Below are 24,434 nucleotides of genomic sequence, written 5' to 3'. Positions count from 1 at the left end.
ACATAAATATTTATGTATATATATATTTTAACAAGTAGAGAACCCGCAAAATATTTATTGAATTAATTTATCAATGCTTTACCGATTAAACTTATCGATCGTTTTTTATTCTAATGGATATATAATTTTCTTTTAATATTCAATTATTCAATATCAAAAATATGACTTTCACAAACAAATCATATTCAATATTTCCGGACTCGTTTAGCGTTCATATGAATGATTTGCTTGAATTTTGTAATGCAATAATATGATGATCATTTTTCTTATCCCACATCGTTTTTTAACGTCGATTTTCTGTGCCTACTGCATTGTCTTGCCACGAAAAGTGCACTAAGAAACAAAAACTATGCATGGCAATACCTCAATCATGTATGGCATTTATCTTAAAATTGTGTAATATGTACTTTAATACTAGGAAAATGGTATTCGTTAATAATAAAATACATTGAACAAAGCCATTACCTGTCGAAATGAAAGCGCAATTCTCTAAGGAGGAAAACGTAAGATAGATTCTAGAATATATATTTAAATACACATCTATATATATAAAATCGAAAGGTCACTCACTCATCACGAAATCTCAGAAACCACATGTGCTAGGAATCTCAAATTTTGCATACGAGTTACTTATACCCTGAGATCCGGCCGTTGAATCCTGCATAAACGAGTTTTCTTAATTAAACCTATATTAATGAATAATACATGATTAGTAGAACAGATTACACCTGGGTTGCCTGGAAGAATCCTGCCGCAATCACCTTTAATTACATTTTTTCGTAACTCGTTTTTGGAGAAAATTGCACCCATACGTTTTTTATATGAATCGCACATCATTTGAAAGATAATCGCATAAGGAATTGGAAAATTAAGGGTTGCCAGCTGTCAGTCTGCCGCAAGTCTAGGGTTGCCTGGTTTAAAGTTATCACTAAATGTTAATAATTTGCACTCATGTGTTTTTTTAATGAATTATATATCAAATTAAAGCTTATTTTTTTCTGAACACTATAAAACAGGGTTGCCTGGAAAATTTCTGCCGCAAACAGGGGTTGCCAGCGTTTGAAATATTTTATTCCGGTTCCGTTTGACTATGAGAATAGACGATGAAATGCGCGGTCTGCCTTATGTTTTAAAGTAAAATATTATATAATAGAAGATCAATCTTAAAATCAATGTTTATTCTAATTGTTCACCTATTAAATGATGATTTTAATCATATTAAGTACACGCAGAAAACTATTTAAAGATCATAGGGCAGAAGAAATCATCCTTATTTTTCAAGTAAAATAATGAATCCATAATATTGAGTCTTTGCAAAATCTATTTTCTAAATACTAATATTTATTTATTAATTTAAATTACCATTTTGAAACAATTAAATTATCTAATTAAATAAATGTTTACAAATATCGATCTACTATAAGGTATTAATATACAACATATACATCATGTTCCCTTAATATAATGAAGGGTGACCATTATTGCGGATATTTTTTTATTAATTATATTGAAAAATACATTTCAATGAACTCTCTCTCTCTCTCTCTCTTCGTCCTCTACTTGTTTGATTTGACAACGCTTGCCGCAATTTTTTTTTCTCACGCAATTTTTAATAATTTGCATAGGAAAGAAATATATATAATAGAATTATAATAAACAAAACGAAGTTAGCAAAATAAATTCGAAGAAAATCCGACAGTAATGCCGACTAATAAACGCTATTTACGGTTTATGACCAAGAGTCGGCAAATATCAATTAGTTGGCTATTTTTTACTATAGATAAACATTTTGCGGCGCCATACAAAGCAAACCAAATGCAATAAAATTATTTTCGAAGATATATTGTTTCTAAATGCAATAAAAGTGCAGATGGCCAAATGAGTTGTTTTTGAGCATATTACTTAGTTACTTACCTTTAGTTTTGGAGTAAAGACGTTTTTACTTGACAAAAATTAAGATGTGAAAATGTGATAGAATTTAACAAGGAATCTTTCCAAAAGTGTAAAATTATCTTATTGTTTCGCCAAAAAATGAATTTTAAATACAGTGACATTTTTTAAATAGTGACACAATGCACGGTTATCATTTACAGTGTTACAAAAAGTTCATTGTTTAAAAACAAAAATATAAAGAAGTATTTTTTAATTATTTTCTAATGCAAAACGTAAGTATACTTTAATGTTTAATATTATATAGTTTAATAAAATGTGACAATTGTGGCCGTGGGAATTGCCTCAGTTTTGATTACACTAAGTTAGGGACGTGAGTGAGTGATTACGCTTTATTATAATTATAAGGACAATTCTTTCAGACCTAAATGCCTTAAAAACTATCAGCATAGACGGACAAGTTCTTGCTAGCGACATTTTTTTATCTATATTTTTTAATAGTTTTTATTAGTTGAATAGTTTTCATTTACTTTGCAAAAACGTAAATATTCATACCAAAAAGATGGGCGCCATAGTTCTTTCTACGGATACCGACGGCGTTGTCAAATCAAACAAGCAGAGGGCGAAGAGAGAGAGAGATTGTTTATTGAAATGTAATTTTCCATATTTTCTTAATTAATAAAAAAAATATCCGCAATAATTGTCACCTCTCATTATATTAAGGAAACATGTTGTAATTAATACCTTATAGTAGATCGATATTTGTAAACATTTACTTAATTAGATAATTTAGTTGTTTTAAAAGGGTTATTTAAATTAATAAATAAATATTAGTATTTAGAAAATAGATTTTGCAAAGACTCAATATTATAGATTCATTATTTTACTTGAAAAATAAGGATGATTTCTTCTGCCCTATGATCTTTAAATAGTTTTCTGCGTGTACTTAATATGATTAAAATCATCATTTAACAGGTGAACAATTAGAATAAACATTGATTTTAAGATTGATCTTCTATTATATAATATTTTACTTTAAAACATAAGGCAGACCGTGCATTTCATCGTCTATTCTCATAGTCAAACGGAACCGGAATAAAATATTTCAAACGCTGGCAACCCCTGTTTGCGGCAGGAATTTTCCAGGCAACCCTGTTTTATAGTGTTCAGAAAAAAATAAGCTTTAATTTGATATATAATTCATTAAAAAAACACATGAGTGCAAATTATTAACATTTAGTGACAACTTTAAACCAGGCAACCCTGGACTTGCGGCAGACTGAGAGCTGGCAACCCTTAATTTTCCAATTCCTTATGCGATTATCTTTCAAATGATGTGCGATTCATATAAAAAACGTATGGGTGCAATTTTCTCCAAAAACGAGTTACGAAAAAATGTAATTAAAGGTGATTGCGGCAGGATTCTTCCAGGCAACCCAGGTGTAATCTGTTCTACTAATCATGTATTATTCATTAATATAGGTTTAATTAAGAAAACTCGTTTATGCAGGATTCAACGGTCGGATCCCAGTCTATATAGGACGTGGGTGCTCGCTAAGACGGGAATTTGTAATATTCGACTTCTAAGGGGTTGTTTTGGGGGTTGAAAGTTTGTATGAAACTTCGTTACTTCGTTACTAATGACATTTGTCTTTGTCATTCGTTACTAAATGCTAGGAGTCTCAAATTTTGCATAGACGTCACTAGGACGTAGCCATGGAGACACAAATTAATAATAACATAGTTCACGCGGGTAAAACCGCGAGCGGGCCGCTAGTATATATATATAAAATCGAAAGGTCACTCACTCATCACGAAATCTCAGAAACTACATGTGCTAGGAATCTGAAATTTTGCATAGGAGTTACTTATAGGACGTAGGTGCTCGCTAAGACGGGAATTTGTAATATTCGACTTCTAAGGGGGTTGTTTTTGGGGTTAAAATTTTGTATGAAACTTCTTTACTACAAATGCTAGGAGTCTCAAAATTTGCATGGCCGTCACTTATAAGACGTAAGTACACACGGAGACGGGAATTTTCAATATTCCACCCCTAAAGGGTTGTTTTTAGGGTTGGTAGTTTGCATGAAACTTCGTTACTATAAGCGCTAGGAGTCTTAAATTTTCTATGGACGTCACTTATAGGACGCAAGTACACACGGAGACGGGAATTTCCAATATTCCACCCCTAAAGGGTTGTTTTTAGGGTTGATAGTTTGTATGAAACTTCGTAACTATAAGTGCTAGGAGTCTCAAATTTTGCATGAGCGCTACTTATAGGTAGTAGTTGTTAACTAAGACGAGATTTTGCTAAATTTGATACCTAAGCATATAGTTTTGGGGTTGATATTGTATATGCAATTTCGTAATTACAAGTGCTGGTCAAAAATCTCAAATTTTACATACGAATTATTTTAGTGTCTACGTGCTACCCTAGATGGGATTTAGACATGGATTTTGAAACAAGTTTTTTTTTCGAAATTCGACCCTTAGGGGTCGGGTCGGGTGTGTTTTTCGGGATATAAGTAACATCTGTTAACTGTATAATGCATTTCATATTCTACACATAATTAAAGGATATAAAAGCGAAATCTGCACATGAAAAATATAGGCCTTCGTGGCACAGGGGCACAAGGGTGTGGGTTCGATTTCCAATCGATGTAATGCATTATTGTATATTAATATTTATATTTTTTCGCTCTAGCAGCAATTCAAAAGCCAGGCGTGAAGTTCGGCCACCCAACACGCAATGCCTCGAAAAATTTAGTGGAAAGTGGTGAAAGGAGTGTCTCAACGCTCGATTCCCTTTTCCTATACTCTGTGCGGAGTACAGTGCGTGAAGCTGAAAAAAGAAAGATAAAGAGGCCAGTCGTGGTGCAGAAGCACGAAAGTGTTATAGTAAATGCGACTGGTTGTAGGTTTTATGTCTATTCTGTCGAGGAAATGAAATATTTATTTAAATTTATATTTTCATTTCTTCGCTCTGGTGTCGCGGCAAAGCGTGACGTTGAGTTCCATCACTAAATACGCAATGCCTCCAGAAATGGGCGGAAAATAGATTCTTCGGAAAATAGAAATCTCCGATTGCGAATCATGCAAAAATGACTGGTATGATGGATGCTGGCAAAACCAAAGTTTCTTGGGCTCTTTACATTACCAATCGGTGTTTTGTCGTAAAGTAATGTCTCGCTCTGCCGGTGACTCCCAGTGTCTTTGATACCAACTTGCTCTTGGTTTCCGTATGATCGCGATACTGACTGATAATTACTCGAAACGTTAAAGCCCAACATGTTGATACTGGGAGTATATGAGAATAACATTTTTTTTGTTTAAATTAATAATACTCTATAACAAAAATTTACATAAAAGTGATAAGAGCCCTATCAGGAATGAATCCCTGTCAAGGCCAGTTATTTCGTCTTTAAGTCTGTTTATGCAATTGTAAATTATTTGAATAGTTCAAATTAATACTTATATTTCTTTTTAACATATGGTGAAAGTAAAAAAAATAAAAAAAAATAACCATATCTTTGCAATATTAACTATAATAAAAAAATTAACCATATCTTTGCGTATATTTTGCAATATACGCTCTAAATAAATCGGTAATATATATATTTACAAAAAAATCTTATAACTGATATTAAATAGTAGGTAATGTAGGTTGCATTCTTTTAAACCATTCAAAATTCTTATAACAATTACGCTAATACGGTACCAAAGTTATTGAAATGTGCATATTAGAAATCACTAAGTGCGCTGCAAACATGAAATATTAGAACATAAAGTAATTCAGTATATTGAATTAATAATTGTGTAGTTTAAGCGGGCGAAGCCGCTGGCGGTTGCTAGTATATACATAAATACGTTTCCTGTTGAAGATACAGTGCTTATAATTATATTTCAATGTAATTACTCTCAGCTCTATATATTATTACAATAAAAAGAAATCCGACTAAACACCTTTTTTGTTGATTAAAAATCAACTAAGGGACAGAATTGTACATATAACTTGGTGTTTTTTCGGTTCCAACAAACGAAGGAAATGTTACTTATTACTGGAACTTTCGGTCTAATTAGCAATAAGCAGTAGACGAATATAGACAAAGTAAAATACTTCATGTAGCTAGAAAAGAAAGATACTCAAACGAACTCGGATCTCATAAAACACCTTGAAGTTAATGACCAGGCTTTGTATTGTTGAATGAGACTAAGCGTCCTTTACAAAAACATCTTAAAGAGCAAATGCTTGAATCACTCTCCTTTGTTTCTCCAAGCAGGGCCCTACGCTCATACTTCTTTTATTACAATGTTTCAGAATGCTTATATGTACCTATACTAAAAATCGGTCAATCGCGAGTCGGACTCGCCCATCGAGCGATCCGTATCAATTTCAGGAACGCGGGTGAACGGTTAGTACAACTTATTACTTGACAAACTTAAGGTTGTGGGCGTATGCACTGAAATTAACTTACAGGTTTGTAATAGTTTTTTGTACTGCAATTTCTCCCTCTAAATATATACATTAGACATAATCTAATCTAATTTAATCTAGCTTCACGGTGTAACGGAGCGCCTAAGCTAAGGGCTCTGCCTACATCTTTCTTCTCTTACATTCCACGTAGCTCTACGTAGCTCCGTCCTCCACTCCGTCCCGCCGTTCTGGACATGGCGTGTTGGGTGGCGGTTTCCAACGCCACTTGACACACCAGCAGGGATGCACTGGTGCGCGACCCTATCAGTGCGCTCTCTCGAGGTGCACGTGGCAGAAGTATCGTAGCAGCCCTCGTAAGGGCTGCCAGGGGCTGCGAGCAAGTCTTCCTTCGTGGACCCCCAAACATTATAATAATTGTGCTTCCTTTTTTCTTAGAATATTCAATTGCATTGAACTTTGCCGTACGATACAAATAATTTATTGGAATTTCCCGTAACTGTGTCGTGTTAGTTTTGTGAACGTAATTTTTGTATATAAATGTATTTCGATTTTTTTTTCATTTTAGTGTATATATGTATAGCTTTATTACAAATATACGGTAAAGGCTTTGAAGTATTAAACGTTATGTTTGTATATACCTAATGATAACACAAAATAATTATATTTTACATCTCTTTCTCTCTCTCTCTTTTACAAATCGGTATCTTGCAATAAAATAGACTTTTTACAAAAGTCTATTTTATTACGGAATTACTCACTCTATAAATGCATTCGATACTAAGATATTATAAAATGTAATTACAGTTTTGCAAAATACATATCTACAAGTAATGTCGTCCGCTAAAGACGGCGCGACGTTTATTATCGTTAAGTAAACGCAAAAGAAAATGATAGATGAACGTTATCCATCTTCCAAGAAAGTAATCTTGAAAAAACAAGTGCTTGCCGCTTCACTGCTATCTATATAATATTATTTTTCTAAAGATAACTGTAGAAAAAGAAAAATATAGATTTCACGTACTCTCGCACCCAGAGACATCAATTAGCAGTAAATAGCATAACATAATTTACCTATAACTATAGAAAAGTCAATTGCACACACTTTTATATGATGTTAGTTTTAGAGTTTTAAGCGTTTATTTTTTAAGTATTTATTCGTATTTATGTCTCTTCTTTTCATATTATGGGATATCACTATTTTGAACTATAATAACCTTATTGTTATATAAATGAGACAAGTGAGGTACTATATGTAGAATATACTTACCCAAAAGATAATAAACAAACTTATAACTCAATACAACTTGGTGCCACTAAGAATTTAAACCAAAACAGCGCCGACCCAGCGCAGCCGCGATTCAATCAAGGAAGTTTTAAATTAGTTGAGGAAATCCCGCTTCGCCTTAAAAGCATATGTCAATTTCATTAGATATGCTGAAAGTAAGTTTAATGAACAGCCAAATTGCAGTTTTCTTTTCTTTTTATTGTAAATAAAAAAATAAAACCCTATTCTAAGAGCAGTATTCTCATTTTGTATGCTCAATTCTCATGTATTCTCATTTTACAGCCAATGATAAAACAAAAACTAAACAGATTTCTATGACTATTCGGTTAATTAATGTTACAAAAATTTCAGTCCAAAGGATTAAAAATCTCTTATTTGAAAGTCTCATTCTATCAAAGGAAGATCGCTTTCAAAGTTGTAAAAACAATTGCCTCCACAGTACTTTGAGAAACTAAAGTCGTCATTTTAAAGTCAAAGGCTTTTCTCATCTTTTTAAACATCTTCTAGGAAACTTGATCTGTTCTAAGATAAAATTTCAAAGTAAATATAATTATTTATGTACGACATTATATATCTATCTTGATTACGCTAAGATAAATCTATTTAATACTTCTCTTATTTCTAATAGTTTCCCGATGAATAAATAAATATGAGTTCTTTGGATGATGAAGATCTTTTCACACAGTATAAGAATTTCGTTGTAGACATTGCAAATAAAAGAATATACACACACAAAAGTATATCAACCACCTACTTATCATTTTTGTTCCACTACAACGAACGTCAAAGATATTTAGAAGTTAAGATTCTTTTCAGCTGGATATGGCCAATTGCCACGAAAGTTTGCGTTATACGCTTATTGTTGTTTGGTGAAAGTATCACATAGCGGTTTAGGTAAGAATTTTTCGTAGCACAATAGAGATGGCTGTTACTATTTTTATTAAAATATTTTCGATATTTCGATATTTCGTACTCTGAATGATATTTCAAACGTTTTTTCGTTCAAAAGGACAGTTGAGGTTATTATTAGACTGTTTTTCTTTTTCTTTTCTTTTTTGGGTCGTAATTATTTCAATTCAGAAAAAAATATTAAAACCAAGTAATTCGGTAACAATGACAGGGCATTCTATTTTTAGCAACATCGTTAATCTTGTAACAGCAAGTAAATTAGCAAATGAAGGGCAATCTCTCGCCCTTTGTTTTTGAAGAAGAAAATACAGTTAATTAGATATTTCTTACAAATTCTGTAATAGATAAAAAGTAGGTAATGGATACGCAACAAAATCCTGATGTTATCCATAAAATTGATTACGATCGCGATATCTGTATTTATACTTCCAAAAAGATAAATAATACATTTTACAAGAATATTTTTCATTCATTAATATTTACAAAAGTGGATCCTCAACCAACGTCTACAGTTAGTAACTACTGTGTTAGTATGGTGTGAGCTACTAGTTTTTTCTATATTTAAATCACTCAAAAAAATAATAATTATACAAATGGCCAGGACGCGACAGGTTATTAGATCGTGGGTTCGATTCTCTCGAGAAATTGAAATATTTCATATTAACGCCATGCCTCCAAAATTCGGCGGAAAGTGGGGAGCGGAGTGTCTTAACACTAGGTTTCCTGTGTCTACTCTGATCTGTACGGGATAAAGCGTGAAGCTGATTTAAGATTTTCTTTATTTAAAATATGCAAAATTATTTTTATCTAGCAAATGTCGTTAATTTTTTAATGTATAAAATCACTTCAAAGTAACGATGATTGATTGCTTGAAGTATTTGATAAATAGAGGGAAAAATTAATGAAGCTGGAGCATAGTGCCAAATTTTTGTGGTTACATTAAGCTTTATGATATTTTTTATCATACGCTTTTCCCATATTTATGAGAGTAAAAATAAGAGAGGCCCAGCCTTAATGAGTAAGCAGTTAATTGTAAAATTGATTTATTTGTTTTAATTACTACATCTATATTTGCTATAGTAGGGCGAAAATGTTGTAAAAAAATAAAGAATATTTTTCACTCGAATTACTCAATTCCCGCAGAGAGGTTGTCCTCCGTGTAGTCATTTGGATCACCGCCATATGTTTTTCCAGAACGATTCTTTCTAAACGCTTTAGTTCCTTTGATGAATATAATCTGAAAATTCGGTCAAGTGCGAGTTGAACTTACACACCGAGGATTCCGTATCAATTAAGAATTGTAGGTCAGCGAGGAGTACAACTTTTAAAAGTTTACCAACTTAAATTTGCAGTCGCAACACTTTTATATGGAATGAACTAACACACAAATATAAATTTTAAGGGTTTTTTTCTATAATATAAATAAATTACATTTTCAAAGTTAGTAAAGTATATTTATTTTATACAAAGTTAGTATATATAGTTATCTTGACAAATCTCTCACATCATATTCCAATTCTGTTAACACTACGTCTTTCTCCACTTTACAAATTAAGGGTTACGTCACTGAGCCCAATGCCGCGCCATGTTTAACCAGAATGTGAATAGAAATATTTTAATATTAACGATTTCTAGTAAATCGAACTCCCAATAATCAAATGCAATCGATATTCAATACAATACCATTCAATAGTCCATAATTATTAAACGTATTACCTCATTCAATTACAAATGTTAATACAATCATATAAATTGAAATGAATTACGACATGCTTTATTAAATTTATAACGAATAAACGACGACAGCAGTCATATTGCATATTATAAATTTCAAGGTGCATTCATTTGCCAGCATAATGATAAAAATAGCCTGAATAATAACTGCAATAAGAAGAACGCATTTAGTGACTCGAGATTCGTTCCATAGTTGAGCCAACAAAAGCCATATTTTTGTACTACAAAAGTATGAAAGTAATTTTGTCTAAGTATACAGATTTAAATTGTGAGTCGTCTTTCTCTACTAAAGTAGTTTTCTAAACTTATTGTAAGGAAGACGGGAAAATTTTTGACATGTAAAGTTCATAATTATAGTAGGTACAGTGTGAGCCAGTTGTGGCGCAATGGCACAAGCTTCTGACTGTAAACGCGACAGTAGTAGGTTCCCGATTACAATTCGGGGAATATTTTCATTTCTTCGCTCTGGTAACAAGGCAAAGACTTGAAAATTCGGCGGAAAGTGGAAGAACGGAGTGTCTTGACATTATGTTCCCTCTACCTACCCTGCTATATGTGGGATACGCCATGAAGCTGAAAAAATTATAAAATGTATAATTATAATACAATATACATTTAATTTTCTTCTTTCTATTACGTATATATTTAGGTCTAAAATACAAACACATACACAAACACATACACACATAAATAGAATTAGCATTTCTAAATGGAAGTAGAACAAAAACATTCCTTTGTGTTTTGTTTTTCATTTTTGTTTAAACACATGAGTATTTATTTTATGCTGGCATTCCAATTTTGTTTTCATAATTCCATATGTGCGGCTGACTGTTAAAATATTTTTAGTATAATTTCTATATTTTTTTACGTTATTCTACAAACATATAAATATAAATAAATAATATATAATAGATAATTATAAAATTATTAATAAATTAATTATTAAGCGTAATTGTACATCTTCTGGCAAGCATATCAGAATCATGATATGAAAACGTCGTATTGTCATGATCCGAACACGCGTGCCAATATTCAAGCGAATCTAACGGAGGGAAGTGGGTCAAAATAACGTAACATTAACTGATGGATTGATACTTGTACTATTATTGTATTAGATTACGTAGATGAGAATCTATTTAATTATGAATTGTACAAGATATTTTCTATGTCACAAGTACAGAAAGAAATAATAATACACCTAAATAATCATTAAAAAAATAGCACTGATCTAGTAATATTGGGCTTAAACACCAATACATTACAAATAGTGGATTCCTCTACAGTCCACACCGTACACAATCACTTTAAATTTATCAAGTAGGTATACAGTGTAAAAATAAAAATAAAAACTACAATAAAAGGTTTTATCATTCAGCGGCTTTCATCGCGTTCGCATTCATTCTTTTGTGATATGTAAATGAGATGACTGTATGCCCGCATTATGGATTTTCAATATCAGTAGGCCACGGCTTGAACTCTTCTTTTTGAACTAAGCTTTTAATAATATTCGGGCAAGTTATAAGTTGTCTTTATAATGTATTAACAATAGAAGAGAAGGACGAAAAACATTATATTTATCGAAATAAATAAACAGGCTAGGCGGAAAGAACCTAGAGTCAAGATAACCCCTTTTAAGAAAATAATTCATTCTCGTAGTAGGATCGTACCCACAACCTTTGCGTGGTATTATGATTGTACCCTGTTCCACATTTTTATAAATATCATCACATCTTTTCTGTGATCAAATGTACAAACATAATATATTGTTTTCCAAATGTATCGGACATATTATTTGAATAAACACTAATATGACTTGCAAAATATTTGGTGGCAAACAAATTACGACGGTCTTCGTTGCAGAATTTTCTCGCTGGAGCTTGATTCAATTTTCACTTTTCCGAGACCTACAACTTTCCTAGCATTACATTCAAAGAGCCCCGAAATTACGTTCACTGTTCGTGACAACAGAAAAAATTTAATTTCGCAAGTTTGAATTCGTCTGTTTAGTTGAGATATTTCTGTAAAAGGATAAAGAGCTGCTTTTGTTATAGAAAGAGAATTTAATAATATTGCATTTATTTTTTGAATTGAGAATTCGTTGTCTAGAATTTGTGTCAAACTAATAGATAGGTTACCTACTATATCTTCTATAGTTATTAAAAAGAAGTATTTGAGCTACTTTTCCTTAAAGCTCCTTCCTTTTTTCTAAAGAAACTCCAATTCCAACCGTGATCCGTTCTCAAGCGTCGTCGCTTCGGTTGTAGATATATAAATGATTGTTTCTTCTATTAATGTCCTACATTTTATCCAACAAAATAAACATTTTTTCCAACTTAAACAAGAGTAATGGAAATTGTTTCTTAAAAAAGGAAACTTTTGCTTGGAAACGTTCAAGGTTTATGATATTAAATAGTCTTAAAAGGAAGAATTATATTGAAGGTCAGAGGTGACGCTTATGAATATGGAAACAGTTGCTAAAATTTCTCTTGATGAAAATTTGAATAAGCTTTCTTAAGTTTGCATAATATGGATATTTAAAAATATTATTATATCACAAAATAAGGTGTAATGAAAATTATTTGGTCGCTGGAGGTTTAACAATTTTAAGATATGTTTTGCAAAATTGAGGTCGTCGTGACGCAAGGGCACAAGCGTGCGACTGCAAGCTCGACGACTGTCGGTTCGATCCTCACTCAGGGGAATGAAATATTTAATATTTACATTTCCATACTCTGGTATCGACGCAAAGAACGTCGTTGAGTTCTGCCATTCAAAAAGCATGTCTCAAGAATTCGGCGGAAAAAGGGATTCGGAAGTGACTTAATGGGGAATGGAGTAGTCATTAGGTTCCCTAAACTATCTGTGCGTAATAAAAGATATAATATCGTTGAAATTTTTAATTGTTTAATATATTCAGAACAGCACGTACCTAATCGTAGAAAATTACAAAAATAAAATTAGGAAGACATTTTTTCTTTCTATTGAACAGTTCCATCACATATCTATTGTAGGTTTGATTTATTTCCAATTTCAATGTTCTTTATAACGTAAAAAAAATATCGAAAATTCGACGTAGCAGATAACAGGGATTGACGAAGGTCGGCCTTTGTTACCTTACCTCTGTCATGATATCCACACTTAGAAATAAAACTGTTTTATAAGCCCACGCCCGTCAAGATCTACTTATATATTTTAGTTACATTTTGTATAAAATTTAAATTAATATGATACGAATTCTACTCTAATTCTAAATGTCCTACTTGAGTGTTTTTTTATCTTGTTCAATGTCCCATATTTACCGTAATAGAAGATAGGACGAAATGTAAGGATACGTTCTCCATTTTCCTCTCATTTTAAAATACTCTAAACATTGTCCTAAGTGGGCTTCGAATCTACTACCGCCATTTATTGTATACACTACCCAACTACGCACTAAGATGTCACTTTTGTAGCGCAATGATGTGACTGTCTTATAATTTTCGTTAATTTGTTAAATGTATGATAGTCCTAAATTTAAAATGCTATTATTTATTATCTGATCACAATACCATTTGTGATTAAAGTAGACACATACAGTATACCAACCTAAACTAATTGGAACCACATTTGTGATTAGCATTTATAAATCACTAGAACAAATGGGCTTAAACTGCTCAACTTTAATAAACAGTTGGGAACAATAAAACTGTCAAATTAATTCAGAAAATAGCAATTAATCGTACACATTTGAACACTAAGTAGGGTGATCAATGAGAGCGAAACCAAATTACGGTCGCACGTGCTGATACTGGCCCAAGCATTAAGTACGTAAAAAATATTGTAATTTGCGCCTTTAAAAATATTTGTTTACTAACCTTTTCAACGCTGAAAGAAATAAAAATCGAAGATTGTTAGTACTTGTAACTCTGCGTTTAATAAAGAAATACTCATTCGGTTTCTTTCCTTGCTCCATACTTGCTCCATAAAGCTAAATACGCGCTCACATGTAGCATTAGAAACAGGAATGGAAAGAACAAAGGTGACCATTTTTTCAATTCAGGACAGGGATTTTTTGAAAAACCGGAGAAATTACTGTTCTCCGGGAGGTCAGGAGGTTAATCATTATTATCGGAGTCTCCCGGGCAATCCGGGAGGGTTGGAATCCTGCTTCACTCCCAGGTTGCGCTAAGTAAATAAAGAATCAAAAAACTCAATTGATAAAACTGACATTCTAATCCATGCATTTGAAACCCTTTTCAGAAAGAGCGGTTACTGCTAGTAAATAAAGATTTGTGGTTATTTTGGTAAATTAGCTATTTAATGTACCTACACAAATTATTTAAATCAATATTACGCATGGACTACGGGGTGCCCTTGGCAATTCTTAATATAATTTTTTTATTAGGTTATTATACTTACGCGGCGTAAATTAGTACACGACATTGGCATTTGATTTTTTTTTTTATAAATATCTTCGACAATATCTAATATAGGTACATGATAAATACATTACCATATCGGGAGTCGACATCGATTTTAATCTAATAAAAAGTAAGTAAGTACCTACTGATACAACAATATCCTCAACAAAAAAATGTACCTAAGTAATCCATTATCGTAATTCATATTTTCATTACATCATTTTAATAATGAATTCTAAAGTAACTTTATTATTATACAACAGGTAGTACAAAAATAGTATCAGCTCTTTAGAAAAAACCGATAAACTTCAAGCTTACTCGTAAGAAAGGCTTATAGAAATATATACGCTAAGTATTATACTAAATTATAAGATTTCATAAATAAAATGGACTTTTTGTTAGTTTTAAGGATTTTTATTTCTAAAACTTACAATTTCATGCTATATTTCTAAACAGTATTGTCAAGAATCAAATTCCTACGACGTTGTCATCACTGTCATCGTGTCGAATGTCATTGTTTTACAACTTATTAGTGCATTGATTTGTTTAAAGAAAATATTTGAATACTTCTCCGTTTTATCTCGTAAATCATTAAAATAGTTTTTATAACCAGCTTTTGTAAAGTTAAATATTTTAAAATGTCAGCTCAGGTTATTCACTGTACCTAAAATGTCTGAGGGGGAACGAGAAGTAAGAAAGATTGAGTTTGATCCAATTTTGCCAGACAGAGGTATTTTATTTTATGAAGAATGTCCATCGGAGTACGAAATTGACAAACCTATATTACTACCACTAAAATCACCGACACAAATACGTTTCGAACAATTACAACGTGAAGCTGTACAAGTGTGGAAAGAAAAACAAAAAACAGCACAGAAGAATTAAAATACGCTCTTATAAGTAAATAGTAATAAAAATATTAAAAATGGTTTACACATTGTTTGTAGTAGAAATAATATCAGCTTTTATACTAGCTGCCACTCTTTTATATCGATATGGTGATTGCTACCGAAATCATATATTGGTCACAGTATCAGTCTTAACAGCATGGTACTTCTCATTCGTCATAATGTTTATTTTACCATTGGATGTGTCATCGGTAAGTGTGATATACATATTGATAATAAGAATATATAGAATCAAGAAATGAAAATAATTAATTTCTTGTTTTTGTTTGTTGTGCGCAATTTAATATTATATTTTTTTCATTTAATGTAATTTTTTTTTTAGACTGTTTATAGACAATGTTTAGATAATGCAACTCAAATTGTAAATCCATCACTCCAAGCAACCAATACCAGTACTTTACCACCTCCAAACAACCAGTGTCAGAAACCATGGAGTTTTGTGCCGGATAATGTATTCCCTAATCTGTGGCGTGTTGTATATTGGACATCACAGTGCTTGACATGGTTAGTAAATACATTTTAATACTTTTTATTTCTATTTATTTCCCTCCCCATCCTCATTTTCAAAGTATTGTGTGTTGAACGGTGGGACTTAGCTGCTTGCTTTGTTTTGTTACCAAAGCAAAGAAAGGGAAATAATTTATTCTCCTAAGTGGAACAACATTTGCGTTTACAGTCAATGATTATATTTTATTTTAAAATCCCCTATAAATTACTAAGTAGATCTATTGCTTTCATTTGATTAACTAGATCAGGATATGAAGCCATAAGCATAATTTCTCTCTTCTTTCAATCTTTAAATATTTTGTGTGAGATGGAAACCATGTCAGTATTTTTACTATTTTTAGGAGTTATACCACACTAATGAAAGTAAAATATTAAATACTTTTTTAGAAAACATATCAAAAAATTAAACATAATGCAATTTGAACCCGCATCTCTTGGAAACCTTCCAAGTGTCCTGAACACTAAGTCATACACCTAGAGGCATGGTCAAATCTTTAAAGAACATTCAAATTTTTATATGTTCTCTAAAGATGCTTTTTGTTTTTAGTATGGATTAACACCTTAAAAAAAACAATCACCTTATTTTTTCAAAAAATATAAGAATATTAATTGTATTTAAGCTAATAAACTTTCACTCCCTTTCAGGCTCATCATGCCAATGATGCAATCATATAGCAAAGCAGGTGACTTTACAGTGAAAGGCAAACTTAAATCAGCATTAGTTGACAATGCAATATATTATGGCTCATACTTATTTATATGTGGCATTCTACTCATATATATTGCGTTAAAACCTGGAGTATATTTAGATGGACCTAAAATTAAAGCTATTGCATCATCCGCCAGTAATACATGGGGATTGTTCCTTTTAATATTACTTCTAGGTTATGCCCTCGTAGAAGTACCAAGAAATTTATGGAACAATTCTAAAAAGAACTATACTTTAACGTATAGCTACTTTAAAATAGCAAAATTGAGTACTGACAAATGTGAAGCGGAAGAAACTGTGGATGACATATTAGAGGTAATTTCTAATTTAAAGTGGCTTTTTTTAAAAATATAAGTAAAAAAATTAGTATTCTTATATAAATTCTAAATTATATTTTCACAAGTTGATACAATTATGAATATAACAGATATACAATATTGTTTTTGTCAAATGAACAAATAAAAGTAATCATATGTTTACCTGAATCATAGATAATGATGTTTAAAATAGGTGTTACATGTTATTTAATAATGAGCTTTATATTTTTGGAACAGAGTCTAAATTCCGTCACAGCGGCAGTAGGCCCAGGGCATCCATTGCACAGGCATGTGGAAACTATAGTGCAAAAGCTACCAATACAATTGAGAGATAAATTAAATTCTAGAGCTCCCCCTGATAGGCCTTCACCGCCATCTTTAAAGTCACTTGCTAATTTACATAAAAAGGTATGTTATAAGAATTAAGACAATAAAAGTCTTAATTTGTATATCTATATAGGAAAAATTTCTTTATCTTTTGTATAGGAAAAGAGAGAGAAGCTTTAAAAAAATAAACACTGATATATTTTAGGTGTTTGATACTTCAAGATGATAATGATAATTCCCACTAAGTCATAAATGCAATTAAATTTAATATTTTTTGTTTATTTGTAAGATTTATTTTATCTGAAATTGTTGGGGTGCATCCACACTATGATTGACTGTGATGGCGGCGTTTATGTGTTAGATTCCCACTGAGACTAATTATATTTCTTGACTCTTGTTACAAGGCAAAACGAAACGTCAAATTCGAACACTAATCATGGAAACAGGATACAGTGTGAAGCAAAACAAACATATTTTATTATTTTTTTCAGACAATCAAAGCCCTGCATGTGTTGCAAAGAACAGAAACACAATGGGGTCTCATGTTGGAGCGTATATTTCATTTGGAGGACATTGCGTCCAATTCTCGTTCACCTGATCACAGGTTCCAACACACTTTCCATACACCGCGGCCGAGGTTACAACGTATATTTTATCCACCTATTATTGGTAAGATTAAATTATTGATACTTGTAAATAAATCTATTATCTATTTTATATTATTTCTCTACTTTGTATCCTGCATATAAGAGAGTAGGCAAAACCTGGTGATACTACTATGTTCCCCTCGCTCCACCAAATTTTTTGAAGCATTATTCAGTTGTGAAATTCAATGACACGTAACTGGTAACAAGAATAAAATTTTTTTTTTTTTTACATGTATTCTATAATTGTGTATATTTATCTTTTTTATTACCGGTCAATTTCCTTCGTGTGTTTTCCATACAACGTGACATTGGCGAAATGAATTGTGCTCAACTGGCACGCTCGAAACGCCATATATCGAGAAATCAATCAATAAAATTTATTCATGTCCCCGAGGAAGAATCTTTAAGTTTACAGTCAGACGCTCCGACGTGGCGCCACGAAGGCTTGACAGTAACACATCTAACGCATTGAACTTTTATATAAAAACATAAATTATTTACAGAATGGTACTGGGAATGCTTTCTCAAGCAATATTTCTTAAAGGCAATGGCGGTGGTCACTTGTATTCTGTCAGTGGCGGTTGTGTGGTCAGAAGTGACGTTCTTTTGTAAGAAGCCCGTGCTATCAATATTTGCTATGATTGTTAATTCTGCGAGAGACAGCTATAATTATGCGGCCATCGTGGTATGGGTTTTTGTTTTTATTTAGTTATTTGTGCTTAAAGTAAATGTGTATTTGGTGGTTTAATTTGTTTATTGATTTATTTATTTGTATTAGAACCCATGACTTTAAATTTCTATTAGTCAATAAGTAACAAAAACAAATATTTAAAAAGTTATAACATCTTACTACGCTTAACGACAAAACCAACATACTGTTAAAATATGCACGCACTTATACTATACGCACTTATACTATAAGCGATTGGGAGGTAGAATAGGTTGCGTATTCGTGGATGGCAAGATTTATACCTACCCCACATTTTACAAAAAGTGCACAAATTTAAAACAAAACTATTTTTTTATGTCAACTTAATAATTGTATACGTGTTTTACATTGTATATTCAACTGTTATCAAAATAAAGCTTCTTAATCTTTACTATCTGGCCCCTGTCTTACGAATATACTTTGATGTTCTGTTCAATTACCAGGTCAGGTCAGGTCAAGTATAGCGTTACGCTCCGTGTCTTAACGCTACATTATGGCTCTTCCACTAGACTCTCTACCTTTCCCACATTAAAAAAAAACGCATAATTAAAAAGAACTTTTTTTCAGTCAATATCAACATTAATAATCGCATACATGTTTTACTGCGCATATTCAACTGTTCTTAAAATAAGGCTTCTCAATCTTTACTACCTGGCTCCCCACCACCAGACCAACGAGTACAGTTTGATATTCTCCGGAATGATGGTCTGTAGATTAACGCCGGCAATGTGTCTAAATTTCCTCAGCTTAGTGCATATGGACTCTCATATTATTAAAGAAAGGATTATGGAGACGTATTATACGCAGGTAAATAAAAAACAGACTGTATTGTTTTGGCTTTAGCTTCACCTGTATCCCGCACACAGCAGGGTAGGCAGATAGAGCTCGGAACCTAGTGATAAGACACTCCGTTCCCTCCGTTCCGTCCCCCACTTTCCGCCGAAATTTGGAGGCATTACGTGTTGAAAGGTGGAACTCAATTGCGAACATACTGTACCTGTACCATACATTAATATGATCCATTCATAATTATAGATAATGGGCCACATGGACGTATTGGGCATCATAGCTGAAGGTTTCAACATATATTTTCCAATGTTAGTGGTGCTGTTATGTTTAGCCACTTACTTATCGCTTGGCAGTCGTTTATTGTCACTTTGTGGCTTCCAACAGTTTGTGGGTGACGATGAGTTGACCACTGATCTGGTTGACGAAGGGCGGGAGATTGTAAAACGAGGTACGCTTTAGTTCCTTTTCGTTTTTTTTTTCTTGGACATTTTACTATTGATTTTTTTATCTAGTGATAAGATAACTATTTTATTTTATATTGCGTTTTGGGTGATATTACACCTGTAACGCCTGTAAATTGAATATATTTAATAAATATAATCATCCATCCTGAGACTGATATGAATCAAAACCATTGTGAGATAGTAGTTACAAAATAACTTGCGTATGATTCTAAAATTCTATTTAATTATATAACTACAGAAAAACGTAGGCGTCAACGTACAGAGGAATCGATAGCGCGTCGCCGCGACTACAACGAGCGGTTCTCAAACTACCGCACCAGGGACAACCAAGATGGAGGTAACACCACTTTTTATATTACTTTATTTGTATATGCCAACATCTTAGGTTAAATTAGTAAACGTTGCGGTGCAGTCCCTGGTTTTAAACGCGACAGTTGTGGATTCGATTCCCAATCGGGACAATACAAATGGAAATAATTTATTCTCCCGAGTGAGAATCGAACCTACAGTCGTCGCGTTAACAGATGCACGCCGTGCCGTGACAGCCTCAAAGATAAAAAATGTAAAAATGAGTTATTGTGCATGGTAACCACATTACAGCCCGCACCGGGCTTCTCAACGACGTGGACGCAGACTACTACGTGAGCCACAGCTACCAGGCGCCCAGCAACGTGGATGAGTTCGAGGCGCCGCGACGCGATATGACAATGCCGCCCAGGGGATTGTTTGACGATGTATAGAGATATAAAGATGGTTTTAGAATATTATATTGGAGCTTATTTGTAAGATTTTTAGTTATAAGGATTTTATATTAAAGTATGTAAATCTATTAGTCTTAGTTTCTAAATTAAATGATCGCTTACTTTTGCTTCGATTACTTCGTAAACCACAGATACCAGACGTCAAGTAATGTCGAAAAGTAACAAATAAGTATTGACTTAGCTGCGGCATACTTTTGTAATATAATACTTTACAATCAAAATAAACAATATAAGCCATAACTTAACAAAAACACATACAAAATAGTATGCAAAAGCATACAAATAAAATATAGAAGCATACGAAGTGGCGATTACTATTACCGCACTACTTCTAGTGCACCAGATTAGGTTACCACAAATAGGACGCTCTGATTTACACCATTTAAGTTAGAGTCCTACATATCTATATACATTTATACTGCTCTACATCGCACTAGAAGTAGTTTATTATTGTCGCCGCTAGATTACTATGCGAAACACAGCTAGCAGGCGCCCAGTGTCTAGGAATTCGGCCCACCTCCACCCATTAAGACCATGCTGCCTAGAAGACCGTGTAACGATGTATAAAAATGGGTACTTTAGAGCTTTTTTGTAAGATTTAGGTAAGAGAAATAGAAAATTATTTAGTATTGTTTCTTAATATGAAATATGACAACAATAGTGTTTGAACATTCATTGAAATTTATGGTTCGAAGTTGTTTTAGAGCTTTATGTAAAATTTAATATAAGAGGGATTTATTTGTAAAGATACTTAATATGCTAACGATTAGTATTGGTATTTTCTATAATCTGTGGCAATAACAATTAAACACCTATATACGTACGTATATTTAATTGAATTACACATTTTTTTAAATTATACACGCAACTACAAATAAGTATTAATGGCACTTTCTACAAGCAGTGTAACTTCACGAGTGCGTCACATATTAGCGACAGACTTTTACATTGAGAATTATTACATTATTGACATTTCACGTAAAATATTAGAATAATATTACATGTTAATATAGTATAATCGTATATTAAGGCTTCGTGATTATTTTGTACAAAAATATTTTGCAATTGTCGTTTTTGTTAATCAATTGTAAGACCTTCTTTATATAGTTTTTATTTTATCGCCATATTCTAATCTTTTAATTTTATTTATTACTAAATCGTTGACAGCTTTTCAGAGATTATGTTATTAAATGGCGCTATTGAAGATAAATATTTGTTTTTAAGTAGCTTAAGTAATATTAATATATACCTTAGAATGGCCGTGATGAAATATTTACATAGCTACGAAGTAACTGTTATTATAATTAACTTTCATAGAATACGACAATAACTTTTAGATGTTCAAAATACAATTTTTAATATCCGAATTAATATTCATCATTTTGTAACTGATGCCGATTATAAGACCATATAAAAAAATTGGACGCTAGAGAGGATTTAACTTCTACATATTGAGCCTTAAAGTTTAAGAAAGACACAATAATACTAAATAACGCATTTCGTTTATGTATGTACATTTATTTAAATATAATTACTAACAGAAATATTTGAGTTAAATGCTGCAAAAAAAAAGGCATCCTGCAGTCAACAAAATGTTTAAGACAGTAGGGTGATATACTTAATTAGAGGTATATCAATTCAATATTTCTAATTATTTTGTTTCATTCCGTTCGTCAAATTCCTTGGTATTGCATGTATAATACACAATGTGATAGCAAATTTGTTTTATTTTAACCCTTTTTACCGATAAAATTTACTATAGCCTTCAATTATTCTGATATTTAGCACACCATAACTTTAAAAAAGCACCTTTATACTTGCCAGAAATAAGTATGGGCACGACGAGAAAATGAATGAGGAAAAATGGGAAAGTGATTAGTAAGACAGACAGGGAAACCAGGGAAAAGGTCATGATAGTTGATGAATCACGTAAAAAGCACGAGGACCCCCAGAGGGCACGTATGTGCGTGTTGATGACAGTGAACAAGGCGAAAGAGGTATGCATAGACTGTAGCATTTAGCAGTCCGTTCTCTCTGGCTACCCTGCTAGAGATAAAGCGTGAAGATAAAAATCCTTCATAGTTTTTCTCGTTTATAAGGGTAGATAGTAAAAAATTCATGTATGAAAAGTGTTAATATTATATTAGTACAGTAGCGACCCTATTGCGGCTTCGCCCGCTTTTACTACTGGATTATTCATATAATGTATGTTTGCAAAGCACTTAAGATAATGTGAAAATTAATTAAACCCTAATGCAACCCACATTTTCGTAGTTTCAATAAGGATTTTCCAATTGTTTTACACAGCAAGGATTTTTAGTAGGTACCGTAATTTTAAATCTGTGCTACTAATCTTTTCAAGTACTTATTAAAATATATTTAAATTACTATTTTTAGATAGTTAAATGACATTAAATAATACATTCAACTCGAATTATCCAATACATGCAAACGCATCTAAATCTTCGTTGCTATAAAGGCAGGCGGGTTTTTTATTCGAGCTTGTGGTTAATGCTGAAGAGGGTATTCTGTCCCTGATGAAAAGCAAGCACTACGTGGCTGCCTGTGACGAAAATTAAATAGAATGCATCGGCCGGGAATTGAACCCGGGCTGCCCGCGTGGCAGGCGAGCATTCTGCCACTGAACCACCGATGCGTGTAAGGCAGGCGGGCGCGGCGGACTCGCTTGTATAAGCATAACGTTCGCAGCAAGGATTTTTTGATATTGTAACAACTTCTAAAGTACTTATTAAAATGAAAAACAGTAAAAGACAATTTTGATCTACATTAAATGGCCAACGTAACTAATATACTTATTTATATGCTGAGAGTAAGGGATAAGTGAAACTTGACTCGATATAGTTAATGTGTGAACGGCGTGATGTGTCAATGATTAAATGCGTTTTTCTCTAAAACTATTCGCAATTTCGAAATAGTTTAAAAAGCAAATTTTATCTTCCTTTAACGTAGAAATTTAATAAAGTATTTTAAAGGATAAGGATTAATACCATTATGGAAAAATATCCCTCACAATAAAAAATATATTGAAATTACTATTTTTAGACAGAAATATGATCACTGCACGTTATTCTTAAAAGATACGAATATGCCATCGCGGACTTTTTTGTAGATCTTATTAAGAGGAACAATACTCCAGTACATTTTTTTCATGTAGTATGTACCATTAAAGCAGCGCATGCGCGAAAGTGTCTCAACGGGTAGGACTTTATACACATTTATCGTATTGATGTTAATTTACATAAGAATGTACAAATAATAAACTATATATAAACCTTCCCTGAGAAATACTCGACCTAATGGTGAAAACCGCATCCAAATCCGTTGGGTAATTTAGAAGAAGAAGAGTTAGAAAGTTCAGACAGACACAAAAAGCGACTTTGTTTTATAAGATATAGGATAGGATAGGATAGGATAATGGCCTATTTGGAATGTTCAATATTAATTTCAAAGTCATACATTTAACAAGTGTTTGATTGTACACGCGATCATTTTGAATTAGTTTTCGCTGATGCCATTTAATTTATTTCCATTTTTGCGTTGTCTGTATAAGTTGAAAGGACGGACTGTCTTTTAACACTTCTTTTCTGGCTAACCCGCTAAGGTGAGAAATGGGAAAACGCAA

At 32.4% G+C, this 24,434-nt stretch overlaps 1 protein-coding gene across 2 annotated transcripts; it reads left to right on the top strand.

The window, feature by feature from the left end:
* The first annotated feature begins 15,326 nt into the window (after window positions 1–15,326).
* On the top strand, window positions 15,327–22,510 carry LOC146532802 (LMBR1 domain-containing protein 2 homolog). 2 transcript variants are annotated; one of them, XM_085195446.1, is made up of 10 exons: window positions 15,327–15,752; window positions 15,884–16,065; window positions 16,714–17,092; window positions 17,332–17,502; window positions 17,913–18,090; window positions 18,572–18,753; window positions 19,345–19,584; window positions 19,813–20,014; window positions 20,269–20,367; window positions 20,664–22,510. In XM_085195446.1, the coding sequence occupies exons 1-10, from the start codon at window positions 15,579–15,581 to the stop codon at window positions 20,768–20,770; spliced, it is 1,914 nt and encodes a 637-aa protein (XP_085051572.1). In that variant the 5' UTR covers window positions 15,327–15,578; the 3' UTR covers window positions 20,771–22,510. The 2 variants fall into 2 exon arrangements, with proteins under 2 accessions (XP_085051572.1, XP_085051571.1); XM_085195445.1 differs by having other exon boundaries at window positions 20,631–22,510.
* The last annotated feature ends 1,924 nt before the right edge of the window (window positions 22,511–24,434 follow it).

Source organism: Heliconius melpomene, chromosome 13 (genome assembly GCF_056956725.1).
Source record: "Heliconius melpomene rosina isolate 202511_hmr_F chromosome 13, ASM5695672v1, whole genome shotgun sequence".
Lineage (NCBI taxonomy): Eukaryota > Metazoa > Arthropoda > Insecta > Lepidoptera > Nymphalidae > Heliconius > Heliconius melpomene.
The sequence above is the reverse complement of the archived record's forward strand: the minus strand, read 5'-3'. Positions and strand labels throughout refer to the sequence as shown.